The sequence below is a fragment of the Polyodon spathula genome, chromosome 28 (assembly GCF_017654505.1).
Source record: "Polyodon spathula isolate WHYD16114869_AA chromosome 28, ASM1765450v1, whole genome shotgun sequence".
NCBI classification, from domain to species: domain Eukaryota; kingdom Metazoa; phylum Chordata; class Actinopteri; order Acipenseriformes; family Polyodontidae; genus Polyodon; species Polyodon spathula.
The window spans coordinates 3065246-3088384 of NC_054561.1; the positions used below are offsets into that span (position 1 = coordinate 3065246).

The 23139-nt window shown below is 40.8% G+C and overlaps 1 protein-coding gene across 12 annotated transcripts in view; it reads left to right on the forward strand.

Annotated features, from left to right (window-relative positions):
* LOC121301861 (protein TANC2-like) overlaps window positions 1-23139 on the forward strand; it is a 159838-nt gene that overhangs the window by 70574 nt on the left and 66125 nt on the right. For 10 of the 12 annotated variants that reach the window (XM_041231524.1, XM_041231527.1, XM_041231528.1 and 7 more), the window contains 2 exons: window positions 11936-12007; window positions 13941-14108. In XM_041231524.1, the coding sequence (XP_041087458.1) occupies window positions 11936-12007; window positions 13941-14108 (240 nt within the window). Of the gene's footprint in view, window positions 1-11935; window positions 12008-13940; window positions 14109-22194; window positions 22617-23139 lie in introns of those variants that run through there. The other 2 variants (XM_041231529.1, XM_041231536.1) reach the window with 2 other exon arrangements.

Genomic DNA, 23139 nt, shown 5'->3' on the forward strand with positions numbered 1-23139 from the left:
TTTGGCATATAAAGTGTCAAGAGAGGGAAGCCAGTAGTGGGTACCTGTGGTTGTGAAATACAAGCAGGCCTGTGATATAGTAGAAAGTTGCCTAGTGGTTGTAGCTGGGGACTGGGAGCAAGGCTGTGGTTTAAATTGTGTAAGAGTTGTAATTCTAGCTGTCAGAACTGAGGGCAGTTGGTGGTCAGGACTAGAAACCAATCACAAATTTTTGTGCTTAGGGGTTGTAGCCTAGCTGTTAGCTCTGAACCAATCACTACTTTATACATTGCAGTACAGCCCATACTTAGAGGCCACACCCCTGTAGATCTTTCATTTGAGAATCTGTGTAAATCCATGTATGGATTCTTACCTGCAAGACGATTAGTTGTTTTCTGGCTGAGCCCCACAGATCAGTGACTCAGCTGACACCCAGCAGCTAAGAAAGGGAGTGGTTCAGACAGAATATTTGGATCTGAGCCTGCCAGACAGACAGGTGGGCCGTTCCCACTGCTCTGAACAGGATGCGTTATGTCCTCTGCATTTTCCTAATGTTTAATTCACTGCATGTTGAATATACTATTGTGTTTGTTCTGTGTTGTCACCTATTGCTGTTTCTGCTTGGATCATTCTTCCTGCAAACATAGCTTCTGCAAACACTCCCAAGTGAAGCAGGGAAGCACGCAAGAGTTGTGCAGTCAGTGCACCATGCTTCATCTTTATTCAGTGCACAACTAGTCTGTTCCACACCTCACTGCAATTACATTGAGGAGGCTTTTAGTTACAAAGCACGGTACATGATGGCCTGCACAGAAACGACAGCACTGACCATTCAAGGAGTTAAGATATTAAATATAAATATATGTAAATATGATCTTTAAAAAATAAATAAGTAATAGTAATGTTATCTGCTTAGCTAATCTTTTGCCGTGCTATACTGCTGAACCAAGTGAGCCTGAATGTGCCACAGCTCTTGCTGCAGTATGACTCACGGTGTTGCTTATGACCGCGCCAGATTGCGTATCAGTGAGCGCATTGGAAACCACAGGGGGATCTCCGCACCCACAAAGGCTACTGCTGGTCCGCGCCTGGGTGTCCATTAGCATCCATTAACAGACACCCCCATTGTGTTCACAGCCAGTTAGTATTTGAGTGTGTGGGGGAGGTTTCAGTTCTCACTGGGATGATGCAGTGAAACCTGGCAGTTGAGATCAGCTACAGTAATCAAATGGCCTACCTCCGCTGTATGCATGGGGATGTGTCGTGAGTGGGCTGAGCAAAATTACTGCTGTGGTAACAGCCTGAAAAGCTGTCTGAAAAACTGCAGTACATAAGTAACTGCATCCGCCAGCTGAATGAATTCAAAACGAACAATGCTAAATAAGTAAATTTTTGCTGTATCAAACCCCAAGTCTCCCCTGGTGTGCCGTGCAGTGGCCTGAAACCTAGTCTCCTGAAACCAAGTTCCAAGCCACAAAGTGGTTTCCTTTTAGAAGCACAAAAAACATTTATCTGCATTATTCAGTATTCACTGTAAACAATATTCTGCTTACCCCACTTGCATTTTCTATCCCCTGTAACAGTGCTCTCTTCTTTAACTGTACAGCACAGACAGTGATGCTGTAGCAGCATTGCATGTACTATAGGTGGTATTATAATCTTGTATTTGAATACAGCACAGTATAATCGTGCCAGTAGGCACGGGTGCTTATGCACTGGGGGAGGGCTCATATGTTACAAAATATCAGAAATGGTCTTTTAACAATTTTACAAACACAAGTATTTTTATACAAAAAACAGTGTATACCCAGGTATTGGCTAATGCACAATTTTACAATTGTGTGATCATACTAAAATAGGTTGTGGTGTTACTAACCGAGTCTGAGACCATCCTGTTTTCATTTTGACAGCCCTTTCTGCCTGCGGCTTGCCGAGCCAAAATTAAGACTGCAGCTCTCTTCAGTCCCCGATTTAATTGTAATCTGAATAATTGCAAATTTGCCACACTTGGATTGGACCCTGCACCAGATACATACAGATTAGTTTGCAACCCTTAGGGGCAGGTCAGAGGTGCCAGACTGCAAATTGGAAATTTTAAAATAAAAAAGAATGGTTCTGGAGACTCCATGGACTAGCGATGTTGGATACTGAGCCTAAGGGGTGCTGCTTTGAACCTATCCATGGTCAGCAGTAATTGAAAGTCAGTGTTGAGAGTCTGCGTGAAGTGAGTTATCAACTCCAGTTTCAGATGGGTTCAATGACCACATACTCCATAAAAACACATTGGATTGGATATGAGGTGCAGTGAGAGAGAGCCGGTGGAGGAAGAGGTTTCTGACTGCGAATCCCAAATAGGGGTGACGAAGTCCCAATTCCGACTGGTGTGATCTTCCTGTGACTGCTGTTGACGGAAACAAACAGGATCGCAAAACCCTTTCAACATTCAACAGTGTCACATGGAACGTGATGCAAGTAATTCCTAACCATGTAATTTATACAATCTTACAAATGACTTCATAAGTACACCGCATTATAACCCTTTTGAAGTTTCCAAAATCATTATATATATACAGACACACACACACACACACACACACAAAGTATGCATATTGTGGCTTCTGGAAGATGTTTTTGCAGAATTTGGCCTTTTTTTTTTCACTAATTTAATTTGATGTTTTGTAAGTTTAATGAATAGCGAGTGCAAATCTGAGCTGGTATTTCCTCTTCATTTTAATATTTTCACCCCCTACAGACAATAAGAACCACATGTGGGAGCGCTGAACCTCTTGGCAGATGGAAGGTTTGTGTGTGTGTGTGGGGGGGGGTATAGCAGGTATTACTATCAATGTGCAGAGAAAATGTCTCCACAAAGATAGTTGTGGGGATGTCCCCACTTTGTAAAACACATTTTTAAGAACTAAATATGTGCCAAAAAAAGTGCCAAAATATTTAGTTATGTTGTCGACTTATGTTGTCATCCTGTGTGGAGTTTGTTTGACGAGTTAGAAATAGTAAATAAAAATATAGTGAGAGTCAATGAGAAGTCCCCTAAATATAGAAGTGTGTGTGCGCCCGTGCGTGTGTGTGTGTGTGTGTGCGTGTGCACCCGTGCGTGTGTGTTTCTTGTTGTTTAAGTATGGAGCTGGCAGGGCCGAGCCATCTTTCAGCAACTTCTACAAACTTGACTGCCTCAAACTGAGAAACTATGACCTGGGACAAGAAATAAGTGGAGATGGCCTACTTGATGTACTTGGTGGCGTTTAGACAATGTTTTTCTTAGCACAGACGACAATAATACAGCAAAAAGCTGTCAAGGCAAATTGGCAGATTAATGCCTGATTTCTGTGGAGAGCTCAGTCCCAATAATCGATTTGTGCGGCACCAGCAGTTTGTTTTTTAGAGCTTTTCAAACACTGTTCTTCAGAAAGCAGACTGGGAAAGGGACCAGGGAAACTAGTACCTTTGTTGGTTATTGATTCTCAAATTTTAAGACGAAAAGAAGGAAAGATACGGCTGTCCCAATTAAACGAGAGGCAGTTAAGACGACCTTTGTCGCGCTTTTTTGATTCTTCATGAAAAGAAAAAGAATGAAATGATTAAATGTTAAATACATTATTTAAAATATGAGTCTGTGTTTTTTTTATTTTTTATTATTGGTAAACAAAATTAATCGCATCTGCTCTGAAAAACAATCTCAGTTTGAAAATACTGTATCCCAATTAAACGAAGTGACCTCCCAATTAAACGACATAAATAGCATTGGGAAAAACCGTCTCCCAGAGTTGTATCCCATTTAAGCAGCAATCCCAGTTGTCAGTATTATGATTAGGAGGCACATTTAGATTGCGCAGGGAAATGAGAGGGATTGACGTGGTGTTTTTGTTCTGTTCGAGACAGTATTGCGAATGCTTGTGATGTCCAGCTGGTTGTGTATTGGGGACTGGCTCTAGGGCTCGGCAGACATTGTTCAGCTAGCAGGATACCTACCCCACATCCTGCAGGGTATTAAAACAAGCCTTTAACAGCACCATAAAATAGTACCCAAGTTAACGTATGTAAGGACGGAAATTTTTAGCACTTAATTAAAAGCATATTTTAGCGGAAAAGCGTGTTATGTTAGTTTGTGAATGAACTCCCATTGGCAAGGGAGCTGGGAAGGCACTTATAATGACAGAGTAGAGTACAGTACACTGATATTCTGTATACCAGTAATAATTATCATCCTTGATTTCAGATTTTAGTTGACAGCTGTATTGTTGGGGACAAGAAAGGACCATTTTGCCAGTGAAAAGAACATTACTTTTTAGTACAGAATGTTTTAACCCGTGGTAGCTTTCGTGATTTTAACTTTTCTTATTGAAAAAATCCTTAACGTGATCTGTAATGACAATGCATTAGTTGTGTACAGCAATGGTTCTGCTGCACAAGCGGAGATAACATTGTAAAAGCTGCCCTAGTACCGCTGTTGTAACATGTGGTAAAGAATACTCCCTGGTTATCCATTACAGTGCCATATTGCTACCGTTCTCAGGACTATCTTGAAATGGTTGTTCCCAGTGCATTGCTATTCCCTGTAATGCTGTGGTTTCTTTTGGGTATGATTGTGTTTTAATGGTATTCCAATGAACTATCTCGCTTACACTGGTAAACTACAACGCATACATCTAAAATTAAAGTTCATAATTTTTTATTTTTTTTAAAAACCAAACATTATGGAGTTAAATCCACATGGGTTAGAAGTGAAAGGAGTTTGTAGGTCTCTGCTTAGTATTCCACCCCATGGAAATGAAAGCCCTGGGCACTTTTTAAAACAGTCTTAAAAAAAAAAAAAAAAAAAAAAAAGAAAAAAAAAAAGCCATGATCTGGATCATGTGTCTAAAAAACCAGGAATGGCTGAAATTGCTATGCAATTTAAATAATCCTTTTCTTGATGCTTGCTTGCAATGTGGGGAGGCTACCCCTGCATTGTTTATACACTGGGAGGATCTAAGTCTCCAGTGCTTTCATAACCAGAAAAATAGAGAGAGAAATAACCAAGCTGCTTCAGTATAGCACTCAAACTCACAGAGTCAGTGCTGTGAAGTACTCAGCTGATAGATCCCATCTTGTCTGTACCTGTTTTCAAATGCCAATATTTGCTGTGCCAATATTTGCAGTGTTTTGCCACACAACAGCTGTTCCTTTAGACAGCCTGAGTGCTTTCCAGCAATTGAACCAGATTTCTATCAAGTGAAATTGCCTGGTTTAGTACAGATAATGTAGTGGCACAGTCAAGTACATTATGCCATGGCTGCCCTTACAGGACCTGTTTGCTTGCTTGCTGCTGCGCAGTTTCAGTCCCCAGGCAGTAAATTTCTGTGCCCAAGGCTGCCTTCTCAATGCAGGCTATTGAGGAAGTAATTGACCGATGGCACAAACCCATGATGTGTGAACAACACTGACAGGGATTGTGTGCTCCAAAACATACAATATTAGCTTGATAAAGAAAAGCATAGATTCATTAGATACAAATATATGTATTGTTTTAATGTTGCAAAGTTAATGTAATTGTCTTGCACAGTATACAAGTGGCAGATAGATTCGAACCCAGGTGAGAGAGCCGAACGTTTTTCCAATTCTTTTTCTGATGTCCCGTTTTGTTCAGGAATTTCGTTTTCAGTTTGCTTTTCTGACTGGTATTCAAAGCGCTGATCTGCATATCATACTGCACAAATTACACCAAATGAGAAAACCTTAGAAAGAGGACAAAAGCAGCCCGGAATAGCATCAAGTACCCAGCTATACAGATACCGTACATGGTGTACAAAACCTCAGCAAGCCGTCTGTCAGAATGCAATTTAAAATGAGTCATTCACACTGCTTGTCAAGAGTAGTTTAGACTGCCAGTCAGAATGTTGTTAATAGCGTGGAAACTGGTGCATTTTCAACCTTTTTTTTTAACCCTTTCAATATGAAAAATGTGCATTAAAAAAGGCTACTTTGAAGTCCCACAGGCTCTATATTTGTATGCTGTTTACAGCATAAGCCACATGCGGTGTGCTGTAACACACCGATTTATTTGGTTATTCGGATCAAGCTTTTCACAGATGAGGGTCATTGGTATTGATTGGGTTAATTTACCATTCCATAAGAAACAACTAAATAAAGAACTGCTTGGATTTGTGTGGATCGCGGTCTAAGAAAAGCCGCAGTCATCTCAAATCTAAGCAGCTATTTCTTCACTTGTTTCACCTTGAATGATTGTCAACATGTGATTTCTGTGAATAATCAGGACGTGCAGCACTACTGTCGACTGGGGGGAAAAAAATAAAAGTAGCACATAATTGCATTCCTCACAGATACCCTGCAGTATATGCAAGATGCATCTCCCTATTGCAAATCAGTTTCAGTCAGGATGGACAAGACAGTAACTCTGGACTTTGATTAGTGGCTGACAGTAAGCGCTCGGTTGATTGCACAATTGGTGTTTCATGAAGGGTTGTTCTGACTGGCTGAAATGGTTCATTAAAGTATTCACAAGACTCAGTTCTCCTCCCCTTTAAGATATGTGTCTAATACATTTTTAGTGTCCTCTTGGCATACAGTGCCAGTCTGTGGCAAAATGTTGTATTTGCTTTAAACTGGATTTCTACTTGATATTATTTGTTGCTTCCGTCCCTGTTGATGTTGAAACTGGCTTTGACAAGCACTCAATAAAGCAGCTTCAGGTCTCTGCTTGACATCCTTGGTATAGCAAGTGGCTGTCAGGACGCTGGCTCGTATCCAAGAAGCTGCTGTCCATTCAGGGATCGTTGCTGGGCAGTATGGTACCCATTCTGCCCCAGTCACTGGGAGATCAGGAGATGATTTGTATTGACAGACAGTGTGTCAGTGGAAAAGCGTAGGGCTAGGACTTGTCCCAGCTTTCTCCCTAGCACAGCTTGATGTATGGAAAGTACGTATTGTACTGCACAATTGGCTGTACCGGCATTGTAATTGTGAGTTTGCACCCCCTGTGGTGAATCGGATATTAACAACAGGACTGCAAGGCTGTTCTAATTACGTCTAGGAAGGTGTGTGCTCAGTTGTAGAGCTGCTGTTTTTATTAGGATTATAATATGTTTTCCCCATTTCTACAAGGCAAAGCAGGATTTAAGCTATGATTTGTAATAATGTAAAATAATTTGTTCTCACTTGTACCGAGCTAAAAGAATTACGGCAGTTTTTGTTGGTATGTTTTTTTAGTTAGTCCTTCTATAAACTTTTGGGTTGGGTTACCATGGTTTCATCATATCCATTCTTACCTTTTCCTACTCTTTCGGTGTGCCTGTCTCCTCCTTTGCTATCTCTCACTTTCCATGCTCTCCAACTCTCCCCTTCCCTGCCCCTTCTCTCTATCTAACCCTGTCTACACCTTGTCTTGCCTGCTTCCCAGCTATCTCCCTCCAGCCTGCTGCCTGGTTCGTTCAATCTCTCCACTCCCTGCCAGGCTCTCAAACCGTCAGGTAATGGCTCCTCTCACTCGGTGACAGGATGCGTGACTCTCATGCCTAGGACAGAGAGAGGGTGAGGACAGGCTGCCAAGTCCCATCTCATTAGACGTGCCATACTCGTTCCATCAGCTCATTGCCCATTACACGCTGCCACCATTAGCGCCCTCTCACTCTCTCCCTCCACTAGTCCGGGATTCAGACAGTCTAATAGTGAAGGAGTTGTAACTCTTTGCTACAATTTGCAGACCAGTGTTTTATTAAAGTTTAGACCCTCAGGGATAAGAATCAAGAGGCTGGAACTCTTAGCCACTATGAGAAATGAGGTCATTTTGATGACATAATCAAGTTTAAGAACAAAAATGGTGAAAATACCAAAAATTAACTTTTACTTTTGTTTCAGCTTTATTTTACTTAACAAGTACACTTGTGTTGAAGATATTTGTCAGTAAAAACCTAAAACTACCTAGACTGCTCTAGTAAATCAAACGCTTTTTGACATTTTTTCTGAAATTCCAAATTTGAGTGCCTAATGTTTACTAAATTACTTTTTTAAACACTAAATTGATACTATTTTAGTAGTATGCATTCAGAAATAACAAACTTAAGAAAATGAAAAGCATCCAAAATTGTGAAATAGCAGCATTTTGGCGACATCATCAAACTAAAAATCAATATAAAATGATAAATTAAACATAAATCCACTAATATGGTCACTTTTTAAAATGTGTTTTGTTTTCTTGGTAACACAAACTGCCCCTCATTAGTGTGAAGCATCTGCAGTGCACCCATGTTTACAAATAGGAGGACAGAACTTTGCACTTGGTCAAGGTCAGATAACTAATTTTAAGATAGCTGGGATGATTGGAATCCCATTAGACATATGTAGCAATGGGAAAGGCAATAATTGTGAAAGGAATAAACCGATTTTAATATTATAAACTAGTAAGAAATGATTCAAACTATTTCTACCTACAAGTTGCTTAGTGCTGTTTAGCTTTTTCACGCACACTCATTGCAAAACACAGCTCCAAGACTTGATTTTAATTATCCCAAAACACCAATAATACCAAGGAATCATATCCTGCTGTCAGAACACCCATCCAAACCCATATTCATGTGGGTATAAAGTGGGTTTTTATTGAAGCAATGGGTGGGTCATAATGGAACATTTTAAATAATATCAGAATACTTTAACAGAACAACATTTTAAATAGATACACTTATATGTCATTAAAAATGATAGTGGAAGCCAGGCTGTTGTGGATGACTTATCTAACCTGTTGTATCATCAGCACGGGCACCCAGTACTGCCACCTAATGGCCAACCCCAGATTTGTCACACTAGACTTTCATACAATTTCTATTTGCCCACAGTGGACCTATATTAAGGTGGTCAGCCTACTGGTACAGGCTAGGCAATAACAGGATGATACTATTTACATGTTTTTTCTTTGTTACATTATTTAATGCTGGGTAGTGGCTGCCAAGGCAGAAACTCAAAGTCCTACAGACGCAGTCCTCTCTTAATTGTGGGAACGCTCAATTTCAGTTTGATCACACCTGTTGAGATCTGCAGCACATAAGCATGCAAATGGTACATTTCGCTTTTGCTTTTGCACAGGGGCATCTGCTTGTTTTGCATTTGCAATACCTTTCCATAGCTTCCTTCGGCTTTGAGTCCTTATGCATCATAAGAGGTACCAACTTGTCATGAACAATAAGTCTACCAAAAGAAGGAGCATCACAATAGACTTGATCTCAATTCTGAGCATTTTTACTCACGACCATCTGGTGAAGATTGCGAAGAAGGTGGAGATGGAAAGCATCCTGTGCAAAGAGATGAGAACGGAGAGCAGCTGGAATACCATCAAAGCCACTCCTGTGATACAGCGCTACAAAGAAATGTCCTGCAGATGCAATCACATGCAGCTGTCCTCCTGTATGGATAGCTTACAGTATCACAACCACTTAAAATGTCATCACGGAGGAGAATGGAGGCAATAGGAACTGCTGCAATGTCATGACATTGGTATAAATGAGTCCATCTTCTGTACTCATAATTGCCTCAGGCATGAAATGTGTGTGCTGCAGTAGATACACATAAGGATGCCATTAGTGTCAGTAGCTTGAGCTACAGCTCTCCTGTAGCCTAGATTTTGGACACAGTATGCAATGTGAGAGAATAGCCTTCCTCTTGTGTCTGCTTTTTCATGCTCCCAAGTATTGATTTAAATCCTTGATGCAGTTTTATATGCTGGACTGACCATGCTTCTCCTATGTAGCGGAGAAGATTGGATTTACTTTGGGGATTCTTGATAAAGGTCTTCCATTCAGAAATGGCTCATACTCTTAACTCATTCTTGTTTTTTTTCTCCTTTCTTCACTTTTCAGACTTTCTGCTGGGCTACCGTATCTGTTTCTAACGAAATTGGTACTGCCACATAATTTGTGTTTTAAGGTGGAGTATTTTCTTTCGATTCTCACCTGGCAAGTCATTGAAAGTGATGATGTCAAGGTGTTGGTAATGCTACAAAAAAGCCGTACCATCTACAACCAAAAATGTTTTTTCATCTGAAGCTGGTAATTGATTGTACTGTCTCCAGGATTCTCCCAAGTGCTTCTGAAGCGACCTACCAACATCGAGGTCTGATAAACACAAGAGGCTCGCTGTTACTTTTTGTGGTAATTCTGGAGTTTTTTTCAGACCAGATGACCTTAAGTGGTCATTTTCTATACCATGTTCAACTAATCAGTGACGATACTTGTCAAGAAGTTTTGTGATATAAAAGACACTTCTTCCCTTAAACTGTAGCCCATCAATCTGGGAGATCAGCAGGAAAAGCTATTAACATACAGATTTTCAACACTGATTTTTTGCCACGTAAGCACTCGGACAAGAATGATGGTACTGAAAGTCATTTGCTATCATATCAATGCACTGGTTATCATAACTTTGTAATTTTTGTATCAATATTTAATCTCCAAGCTCTCTTGCTTTTTTCCCCACACTGAATTTTGTTGATGATAGTGGCAATTAACAAAAGCTGATTCTCTCCATGTTTTTTCACAAACAAAGCATTGTTTCTTATAGTTAACAGCATGCTCTGTTGAAAACCTTCTTAACAATTGCAACCCGAGCCAATAGCAGCTGTTAGTGCACTATCTTTGTGTTTTGTAAACATGCAGTTTTTTTTTTTTTTTTTTTTTTTTTCCCAACAGTTTTTCTATTTGTCTACTGTTTCTGCGTTTTGCATGACACAGAGGTTTGGCCAGAAATTCATCTTTAGAAATCAACTCATCATTAAGTCAGACATCATCATGCTGGTTTCGAATGATATTTAACATTGCCAGATATCCCTGCTCAGTCAGTCTCTGCACTGAACCAACTTTGATGCCCTGCTGACAAATGAGGCATTTTGCATAGTCAATAATAATAATAATAATAATAATTTGCATTGTTGTCTTGTAGATTTAACGCTATAACTTTTCAGCTTCTGTGCTTTTCAACTTACTCTTTCAATGTTATGTTGTGCATTTTTGGTGCATTATTAAAAATATATGTAGTTCGTTGCGTGTTTATTTTATAGTCTTATAGGAGCTGCTAAATCAATTGCAGCCGCTGCGCGTTATCACAGGAGCTGCTGAATCGCCGTGACAGAATCAGCGGCGCACACGTGTAGTGACCGGACAAGATAAATGTGCACATGCGCACAGTGAGCAGGGCGCACTGTATTCTCCCGTGAACATTATTCGATACTACACCTGTCATGCTCTGCATTTGGAAGATTGATACGAAAGGCGCGAACGAAAAGATTAGTGTCTGCATCACAATTCACAGAAAAAAAAAGCATTTATCCTTTCTTTTTTTTTTTCTGAATCACTCTTTTAAACTGCGTATGTAGTATATAATCTCGGCAGTTTAAAGACCCTACTACTACACACGTTTCTTTATGTGGGATTTATTAACAGGATTGCTCATTTACACGAGTTGCTGTTAGGATTGGACTCGGGTGAATTAAATCGCAAATAAAAGTCAACAACCTTTATTTACAGGTGCAGAACTTAAGAACATTATAGAAATTTCGAGGTTTGCTGACTGAGACCGTTTAACTCCTGTGCCGTGTGTGCGCGCGAAACAGGTATTTGCGTTGGTGCTGGGGATGCGAAATTATTGAAAATCGAGGATAGGAGTACAGATACATTAATGCTTATTTTATATACAAGCCAAACATTTTGACAGAGCAGGCCTCTTGGTTCCATCACAGTAGGGTTTGAGCTTACTAAAATAAGTGTCCAAACAACACTTTGGAAGAGGGAGGGCAGCCCCACGCAGCTCTGCCTGGCCACCCTCCTGGGTGCCTTGCCCATGAAGCAGTGGGTAGCAGACCGAGAAGTGGCCTGTCTGCTTGTGTGCCGGATGGTGGGTGACAAGATGCTGGTGTGCCCTCACTCACGCTCCCTGTTCTCTCTCCGTTCCTCCGCAGATGGTGGGAATGAGGACTCCGCAGAGCACAGTCTGGCCAATGTAGATTCCCGACTCAACCGTACAGGGCAAGGTAAGCATTGTTCCTTCTGCTGCTGCAGGGGTTTGGGGTGTGCTGAATGCATGGGGCTGGGAACAGGAGCCAGGGGGTAAGAGTGGTAGGGTCCTATAGAGCTGGGTTATTCTTAGAAAAAGGCAAGGAAAACATGTTTTTTGTGGTAGGGGGGTAGATTACAGAAAGACAGATTGATAGATGCTATATATATGCACACATGAATACACCCATGCCTACATACCAAGCACCAACAAGTATTGGGACATCTATTTATTTGTCTGCTTTGCGCACACCATGACCAGCACAGGTACAAACCATTATAGTAATACATACATAACTTGAGCCTATTTTAATAGCATTATATAATAGTTCTTGAAGGCATTGAAGATTACCATCTAATTCTTCCACAGTCACCATCTACTTGAAAACACTTTGCAGTTTTGCATAAAAAAAATTGAACTGGCTGAATAAACCGACCCACGCGACTGTAGCAAGCATGCATTTTCAGTAGTGCAGTGGAGGTGCCAGTCCTCCTGCCTGCACTCTCTGGGTGGGGGAGTGGCTACTGCTAGCCTTCCTCCTGGTGCGTGCCCGCGAGGGAGACGTTTGATTGGGTGGATCAAACGTCTGATGGAAGACACTTTCCATTTTTTGTCTTTTATAATTGGGTGTTTGAAGTTGAACTCCCATTTCGGAACAGTACTGACTTGTGCGTCTCTATGTGATATCCTCATTGATGCATTAGTCCTGTTCAGAGCAATTATAAAGAACACGTGGGGGGTTCTTGTTCCTCCATAGAGAATTTTGTCCCTTTTGGGAAATAACAACATAAAGCAAATTTGAATCTTTTCAAATTTGCATTCATTTTCCATTGCAATGACAAGTCTCTCCCCACCCCTCCCTGACAACCTCATTTTCCCTACAAGCTGAGTTTTGGTGTACTGTTCCTTTTCTTTTGAAGATATTTATACTGGGCAGTTTTGTGATCTTCAGTGCTGACTGCCAAACACCCACAAAGCAGACATGCCCTACATTAAGCATATAAGAAAGAAGAAGATTCTATTCTCTTATGGTGCAGCACCCCCACACACCATACTGTGGTGCAAATGGAGTGTATGTGTGTGTGTGTCTATATATATATATATATATATTTTTTGTGTGTGTGTGTGTATGTATGTATGTATATAATCTAATATATTTGTATTTATTGTGTTACTGTCACAAAGGCCACTAGAAATGGAGCCCTCTCACAGTATCAAGACACGTAATGCATAAAAATTCCATATTGTTTTTTTGAAGTGGGTGAAGCATGCACAGAAAAGGATTACAGTGATGTAAATAGGACTCCTATTGCATAGCAGTTTCACCCATTCCAGGTTTTAATAGAAGCTTAATTAGCCCCAGTATATAGGTAATAGTCTCAGGAGTTTCTGATTAAACTTATTGCTGAAAAACAGGATTGAATCAAACTGCTATGCAATGTGAGCCTTGCTTCCATCCCTGGATTAAATGGCAAACGTGAATAGGCAGTAATCGGGTGGGGGTGGGGGAGTTGACTATAAAGATAATGTGGAATATAGTTTCATATTGGTAATAAAATATGCATTTCCCAGTTCTTTTAAAAAATAAATTATTCATACAGTACTCATAGCGTGTCTCTTGTGGTAAGACTGTCTTCACAGAAATTTGCCGTTGATGTTTTGGGGTCCTTTTGCTCACCGATTTTATTGAAAGCAAATTATAGCTAATGTTTAAAACTGATACGATAAGCCACAGAGTGCAGTCACATCCAGAGAACTAAATGAAATAAACTCAGGACCTCCTCAGTATACCAAATAATAAAGATTTAAACTGGATCTAAATTGGACACGTGTCATATTAAGATGTCTCGAGCTGAAAAAAGCTATATTTGAATTAACGGTATTGTGTTGCTGGGCTGGCACTCTTGCAGGTGGGAGTTCGACTGAGAGTGACTGTGCATTCGAAGGAGACTGTGCGCTGCCTGAAGGCATGCAGCATATCCGCATCATGGAGGGCATGTCCCGCTCGCTGCCTTCTTCCCCCCTCCTCGCCCACCAGGCTATCAGCGTCAGGCTCCAGCCCATGAAGAAACTCACAGGTAACCCTCCCTCCCCCTATCCTATCTGCAGGATACGATTGCTCGTCCTTCATACTCTCAGAAGCTGTGTTCTCTTTCTTCTAAGGCAGGGCTGGTCAAAGTTGTCATTCCAGTCCTTGTCGAGTTGGGTTTTTTTTTGCCAATGGTTTTTACCCCGGTTTTCCCACCAATATGGAATGCCCAATTGTTATTTGTATCACTGTTCACTGCTGCAACCCCCTGGCAACTGCCAGTTCGTCATTTTTTGCACTGCAGATCCACAGCGAGGCCAACAGACCTGTGTTGCTGGAGAACAACACAGATCTGATGGCTCCACTGCAGGACTGTGATGTGCGGTGAATTGTGGATTCCTCTACCGACCTAAGCCCTCCCTACCCAGGCGATGCTCAGCCAATAACGCGCCACCCTCTAGAAACCCCTGGTCACGGTTGGCAGTGACATAGTCTAGATTCGAACCTGTGATCTCCAGCCTATAGGGTGCATCTTGCACTATACACGGAGCGGCTTTACTGGATGCGCCACTCAGGAGCCCCCCCACTCCTGGTCTTTGTTCCAACCCTCTTCTGAATCGTTTAATTGAACCAGTTAAACCTCCATCCAGACCTGAAGTAGTAACTGTGATGAACTAATTTTACCTGTTAAACCTGGAGTGGAATGGTCCTTCAAGGTGAAAAAGGAAGCTGGCTTGGTCTTGGGATTGGAGGACGCGATTGGGCATTGCAAATGTTAGAAAATGGGGGTGGGGGAAATAATAATTTGACACACCTAAATAAAAGATAATTGTAAAAGATGCTCCCTAATAAGTTAACCTTTTATAACGGTTTGAAGCAAAATTGGTAACCTGTGAAAAGCTACCTGTAAGCGTGATTAAAAAAAAAAAAAAAAAAAAAGAATGTTTGCTCGCTGTTCTGCAGGTTCCCCTCTCTGAAGTTACCCATGCTTGCAGTATCTTTTGATGCTTTTCTCTTAGGTCAGTCTACTCAAGAAGTGTGTGTGATTCCTTGATCAGCAGCTAGGGGGAGCTAGCGTCCTGTTTTGTTTGTTTGCTTTAACCCTTTCCTGATAGTCACAATCTGTTGTTGCCACTTCTCCGTCATTTCTGTCTCTTGTAAAGATGTTGACTAATAGTCCGCTTCTAAGCATGTCAGCAATGCAGTTACTGTAGGCTATGGAAAAGGTCCAGAAGTCCAACATTGGTAAGGGAAACTATGAGTACTGTGACTACTATGAGTACTGATCTCGCCTCGAAGAATGAGAGCTGCATTGGCACTCACTTGTATTGCCTGTTTTGTGTTGTCTTTTTTTTATTTTATATGGAATTTAAGGGAAGGATAGAATTACATTGTGGTTTGAATCTAAATGAAGGAATGATGTGGTTATTCCTGTTTTTACTTTTGCCTGGTCGTCTGTTCTTTTGTAGTTTTGTTTTAAAACAAAACAGTGTTTGATTTGAATATATAAAAACCTGAAGGATAATTTTTTTTTTTTAACCATATAGATATTGATATAGTGACCATATGGTATCAGCCCTTATCATTTTATCGAATGTGATTTCTGTAATATTAGAGTTAAAAAATTGATTTGGCAGTCCCCATGTGGCTCATCCAGTTAAAGCACTGCCGCTGGGAGTGCAGGATGAGTCACACAGGTTGGACAGTGCCGGTTCACGTCCGGGCTGTGCAAAGAGGCCGAACTTTGCTGGGCACCCCAAGGGGGGGCATTGGCTCTGCCGCTCGTATGGGGATTGGAAACCGGCAAGGGCTCTTTCTCCTCATCGCGCAACAGCGAACCCTACTGGCTAGACACCGAGCACAGTCAGAGTGGATAAAAAGGCTGTTTTCCGGGATTGGTAGCCCGCCCACCTCTGCTCTGGATTGTTCGCCGTAAAAGCTTTTCTGGCTTCAGGCTTGTGAGATCGGAGGATGCTCACACGCCCTCAGAACGTCTGTGCTGTGTGGGGAGGAGAAAAAACACAGTTGGACATTCCAAATTGGGGGAAAAATAAATACAAATAATAATTGGTCATTCTAAAAAAATAAAATAAATAAAAAAGGGCATAGTGCTGTCGTTTGAACACTGTCACTTTGAATGCAGTTCAGTGCAGGAATTGTGTGCAGTTTTTTTTTTTTTTTAATTTGGTATTTATCTCTGTGTCTTGTCTTTTTGAGCTCATCTCCTTGGATCATGTAGGTGTGAAGCTTCCAAGTGACCTTGGCTGGTGAGCGAGGGCCGTTTTACCCGCTGCTATTTCATGCTCGAACTCCAGCCCTGCCTCCAGAGAGTGAGACACTTATGTGCCTAATCAGCCGTGGCCCAGGACATACAATTCTCCATTGGGAGAGCAGGGTTGGCAATATAGAGGAAACATTCCCCTTTTGAAGGTCACATTTTGAATAGATTCTGGGATATAAGTAAGACTCCCACTGCATAGCCTGTACACTGTGGCTAATCGGGCTTGTACTAAAACCTGGAGTGGCTGAAACTGCGATGCAATAGGAATCTTGTTTCCATCCCTGAGATTGTCATTAAAGTTTGGGTGTAATGAATTAGAAATGTATTGTGCAAACGGAGAAGTATCTGGTTCTTTGCAGTTAATCAGAGGGGAGAAATTGCATTTATTTAGTGGTCAGAAAAAGCATGTACAGTCGCATGCATACTCAGTTAGGGTATTTGAGGAGGTTAAATATCTAAGAGATACAAATGGTAAAATCACAGATGAAGAAATCAAATATATTAAATGATTACTTTTCACAAGTTCTTACAAAGGAGGATACGGACAACATGCTCAACATGTCAGCCAGATCCTATCCAGTTTTAAATAACTTTAGCATAACCGAGGCAGAAGTGTTAAAGGGACTAGGAGCTCTTAATATAAACAAATCCCGTGGGCCGAATGAGATCCTCCCAATAGTACTCAAAGAAATTAAAGAAGTTATTTACAAACCGCTAACCAAGATCATGCAAGAGTCTCTTGACACAGGGGTTGTACCGACAGACTGGAAAATTGCAAAAGTAATACTGAGCCACAAAAAAAAACTGAACCAGGTAACTACAGGCCAATAAGCCTGACTTCTACTATATGCAAACTTTTGGAAACTATAAGATCCAAAATTTAAAATGACCTATATGGTAACAGTATCCTGAGAGACAGTCAACATGGTTTTAGGAAAGGGAGATCATGTCTAACTAACCTGCTTGATTTTTTTGAGGATGCAACATCGATAATGGATAATTGCAAAGCATATGACATGGTTTATTTAGATTTCCAGAAAGCTTTTGATAAAGTCCTGCATAAAAGATTAATTCTCAAACTGAACTCAGTAGGGATTCAAGGAAACACATGTACATGGATTAATGAGTGGTTAACATGTAGAAAACAGAAAGTACTGATTAGAGGAGAAACCTCAGAATGGAATGTGGTAACCAGTGGAGTACCACAGGGATCAGTATTAGGTCCTCTGCTATCCCTAATCTACATTAATGATTTAGATGCTGGTATAGTAAGCAAACTTGTTAAATTTGCAGACGACACAAAAATAGGAGGAGTGGCAAACACTGTTGCATCAGCAAAGATCATTCAAAATGATCTAGACAAGATTCAGAACTGGGCAGACACATGGCAAATGACATTTCATAGAGAAAAGTGTAAGGTATTGCACGCAGGAAATAAAAATGTGCATTATAAATATCACTTGGGAGATACTGAAATTAAAGAAGGACTCTATGAAAACAGAACAAAGTATGGACCTCAAAATCGACAGCTAGTCATACTTACCGTATTACTGACTGAAAAAGTGAAAAAATTTGAATGGTGCATGATACTTTACACTTGGGTTTCGGTGCATAGAACAATATATAATGTGCTTCCCTCCTCACTTCCCTGCAGTCAGTGTTGAGGAGTCTTTTCAGAAGCATTATTTTTTTCTGGATTAATTCCGTCATGGAATATATTTTTAAAAAGAGAAGAAATTAAATATTGGGACAAATCCCTTTAAACGTCATCTTGTGACGTTTTAGTTCTCATCACGTTTTTAATTGGTAATGTCGTGATTACTGTTCGTGCTATATATTCTGCTGAATTGAAATCCTTTTACATACATGTACATTTCTGCATTGCGTCAACACAATGCAGAGAAGGACCGATTCAGAGCCGAGTTTCATCTCTGCAGGCTCTGTACAGCTCCAGTGATAAATACACATTGCGGCTGAGCCCAGACAGCCAAGGTCAGATATAAATCCAGCTGCTTCTCTCTTGGCCCCCTGCCCACCTGCCTGCACCAGCAAGGTGAGGTATAAATCTAGAGGCTCATCTCCCTGCCTACACACTCAGACCGGCATACTTTGCACAGCCAGGTCCTCTCCCACCGCTCGCCGCCCACCTGCTCCACTGGATTATATAAGAACCTGGAAGGAGGGGGGTGTGTATCACTTGACCAAGCAGAACTCCAGCATGCATCAGCCTGGGCGTGCAGAAACCAAGACCTTGCTAATGTGAGCGTCAGGAAATCACCGCTACGGATTAACAACAGCAGGACTAAGACTGACTGAAAGGGTGGCTGTTTTGGGGACTTTTGTATCTCTAAAGTAGAACCTACCGTCTTATACACTACCCCTGTTTCTATATGTAATAAAAAGGAGCTTTTACTATGTAAACCATTCCATAACAGTGACGTGTTTGTTACATGGTTTAAGTACCGGGAATGGCAAGCCCAAGGTTTCAGTGGTGAAGGATCTATCAGTCCAGATACATGCTTAAATCATTAAAGAGCCATTAGTGGGATTTTAATGATGGTACATTTTCATGAAAATGTGCTTTTAAAGCTATTGCTTAATTAATGTTTACCCATTTATCAAAAGCCTGTAGTTAATTAAAATTAAAAGATACCTAACCTTTTACAGTGGGCCTTGCGTATTCCGGATAGACTTTGAAGGTGTTGTGATGTTAGATCCACTGAGCTTGCTGTTAATGTCACTCCTGCAGGTCTTGTTTGGTTATAACCCCAGTTCTAGACGTGCTGTTCTGCATTAGGAAGGTTCAGAAATTGCTTCATCACTGGCAATTGGTTGTTGTGTTTGTGTGCTACTGCCTTACCTTTTGTGATTGACTTTCTTAGCAGCAGGCACCAGAGAGTAAAGTTTCTTAATTCTTTTTTTTGTTCCCCTCATTAGACAACGTGAAGGGTGACCTTTAGGAAGATCAATGATTCTTTGCATGCAGTTAGTTGCTGTCGCCCCCCCCAGCTACATCGGTCCCATCAGAAAAGGCAACCTTTAATTCAGTGAAAGAGCAGAGAGCGTGCAGCCGGGGGTCTCTATTTATAGCGCTTTACAGAGTGTGACAAATTATACTTGCACACGGCTGGATCTATAGTGTACTGTATATAATAGCAGTCACTCTTGTGTTAACAGCTGGCATTCCTTTGCTCATTGTTGTCATTCCTGGGGGGCGCTGTGGAAATGTTCTTTCCTAAAGATGGTGGTCACTTTATTTGGTCACCCAGTGTTTGTGCTCATCATGTATTTAAACAAACTGCTATGCCCTCAGTTTCCCTGTTTAACTCCATGTGCGCTCAGTGCATAGGGTGATTATTCATATTGATGCCCCCCCTTTCAGATGTCTCAATCCTTTGCACCCATCATCATCATTCGCCTATTTCACAGGGATGGAAATAAGACTCCTGTTGCACAGCAGTTTCTCCCATTCCAGGTTTTACTACGAGCTTGATCAGCCAGTATGTATAGGTACAGTAACAAAGCTAAGGTGTGTCTTCCTAAACACATAGTAAAACCAAGAATGGTTCAAACTGCTATGCAAAGGGATAACAGTTTCTTAATATGGAAACGACTTCTACTTGATTTTCCAGTAGTTTCCTAGGACTCTAGCCCTTTCAAACTATTTTGAAGCTCTTCTGCTTATGTTACAATGAACAGTTGTGAAGCTCACTCTCCCTGGAAGTGGAAGGACACACTGATTTTAAGCTTGTATGAAAAGGGGTTTCAAAATCATAATTGTTGTCTTGTTTTGTACAAGGATATTTGGAACTGGAATGTTTATCTATGTTGCTTTAAGTGATTGCCAAATGTGAATGCAAAGTTATTCGTGTCCATTGTAATCAGAGCTGTGGTAAAATCCAGCATGGTGCATTTATCCTGACCGACTGTGATGGTGTGATGTGTAGGTGTGGGTTTGTTAACTGTTCATGTTTGGAATGTGGAGGGTGTGGGGTCACTAATATATAAGAGAGGAAGGTGCAGTGTTTCAGGAGAGTGTTGTGAACTGTGTTATTGGTTGTTTTGTTATAAATAAATAAAATACAGCTAAAAACTTACCATTTTGCCTCCGGGTCTGACACACAGACATAATAAACTGTTTATTTAGTCATAAACCTGTTTTTTATTTCCGTGTTTGTGCATTGCTAATAATTTTGCTGCCTAAGGGCCCCCGGGGCTTGTGTGACTGAGTTATCAGGTCCCTAGGGTAATAGGATGGAAAGTTAACATTTGTTACATTTACTAAACTAAAAATTAAATAAAATAAAATAAAATTGTTTTAAAAAGACCAAATTCCCATTGGGCTTATTTTTTTTTAGATTCTATTTATTTTTTTAAGCATTACTATGCAGGACAGCCACTTTAAGAGCGTTACCTTTATTAAGTATGTGCTCGGATTAATCTACCGGGTAATCAACTGATGCCCATAAATTAACCAATCTAAAATTTGAATCGAGTGACAGCCCTACTAAATTTATCTCCTGACTGTATTGAATCTGCAAACATTTACACTAATATATTATTAGATTTCATACTAAACCAATTTTCTGTCCCTCTACTTCGGTGGTGCACAACTCTGACCTGGAGGGCTGGTTGTGCACCACTGCTCTATGCATATGGTGAAATTGTTTACCATTTTAATTACATTTACTCTTTAAATAGGATTTGTACATAGCAAACAGTGACACCTAATGGTAAGATTGTAACACTGCTTTTGTGTGTCTTACTTATTTGCCTACCATTGCTATTCTAAGGCAATCATTAATGTATTTAAAATACGTTACCCAGTAATTGCATATCTTGCCCTTGGAGAAAGGGTAATGACTTTGAAGATGCATTGCAATGCATCAAACTAACTACTGGCTTTAGGATCACTGGCCCGTGTATTGGACTTGATGTCCTTATTAGGGGTGGCATTTAAGAAGCATGATGTGCTGGCATCTCCTCTGTTAACTCTGCTGCTACATTTTAAACACCTTTTGTTATCTAATGTCCTTATTAAGTTAAATAATTGTAATAATTCAGTTAAATCAGCTACAGATTAGAGTAATACACATATAGCCTAAATAAAAGTACTGTACTATAGAACACAATAGTGAAAGATTTAATATAGAAGCACAAGTTACACTTATGTTAAGCTGGAAAAGCAAGCTAAATCTTCATTTTTACTCTTAATGGTTTCTTATTACAGTCTGTTAGTTTAAATTGTCTTTTCATTTTTGAGAATTTACTAGTAGTTAATTGTTGCTGAGTTTATTTAACTATGCTTGAATAAGTACTTGCGGCATGCTTTCATAGTACTTTATTACAATGCTTGTAGAATACTGTGGGTCACAGAAGCTGGTTATAAAGTCTTGGTTATAATGGTAAAATCTCTCTGTTGTCCCTGTCAGATATTACAGTACCTACTGTGTATCTTCGCTCAGAAAACCCTCGATATATATATATATATATATATATATATCTAATATATATATATATATATATATATATAAATATATAATAAAATTTTCAAGCAATCATTTAGTAATCTGCCTAGTCCCTTTGTCTCTCTGTTCCTTTAGGGAGACAAGGAAAAAAAAAATATAACGGACGGACGGCTGTGTGTTGGCGGTGTGGAAAGAGAGGCGAGAAAGAGAATTTAAAGAGACATATTGTGATGGAGGCGATGGAGGGACGGGGCGTAAAATTGGCAGATTCTTGTTTGCTGCCACCTCCCCCCCCCCCCCCCCCCCCCCCCGGTTTCCATGACAACAGCAGCACTGCACCATTCATCCGCTGTAGACCTGGGCTTGCTCACAGAGCTTGTTCCCGTATTGCCACTGAATGTTAAAAAGAGGGAGGGAGGAGGAGAGAGAGAGAAACAGAAAACGCCAACGAATCATTGACTGTGTTGTTCTGCACCATTATCTACCTATTCCAAAAGTGATTTTTTTTCACTCCAATGGCAGAAAGAGAGGCACCAGCTCCAGGATGACGGTCGATAGATGCGCGTCTGTCGCCGTGACACCGTGACAGCCACCTGGTCTGGAACGGCAGCTCGCTCATTAGCTTTCACACTCTCTCTCTCTCTCTCTCACTCACTTGTTTTTGAGCATTACCTGATTTTTAGTTTTTTTTTTTTAATGAACTGGTCATCTTTCGGGCCTGAGGATCTGCTCAGCTTACTGGAAGGCGATGGGGCGCGACTCGTGTCGTATCAGAGTCCCACGGAATGCGTAGTCTGGTATGAGAACGGTGAGCTGCTTTGCCAAATGATTTTCTCTAGATTTGACATGCTGTCTCTGTAATTAAATTGACAGATGCCTTTAGCAAAGGTAGTAGATGGACCTAAAAGGGGGTTAGTCGAAAAGGGCATATTGAATACATGTAGATGCTCTCTGTGCAAGTATGTAGTTGGCTGCTTTTTTCTGTTCTTTTTTTTTAGGCACTGGGGACTACCAGCTGCAAAGGAATGTTTCACCTGTAGCGGAATGCAGCAAGGCCGGCTTAAAAGAACAGGCTGTGTTGCGGGTGGAAAGAGAGCGAGAAAGAGAATTAGATAGACAGTATTGTGATGGACGATGAAGAGGGCTGTAAAGAGATGATACAGTGGACCTACAGGGGCGTAAAGAGGCGATACCGTGTGGCAAATAAGAGAGAAATAGGAAGAGTGTGGCTTGCCTCGAATTAGAGTAGCATGTGAGAGCTGCAAGAAATCCATGGCAGTTTTTGGGTGTGGGTGTATTCAGTATGCATAGCAGCAGCTTGTGCTGCATGT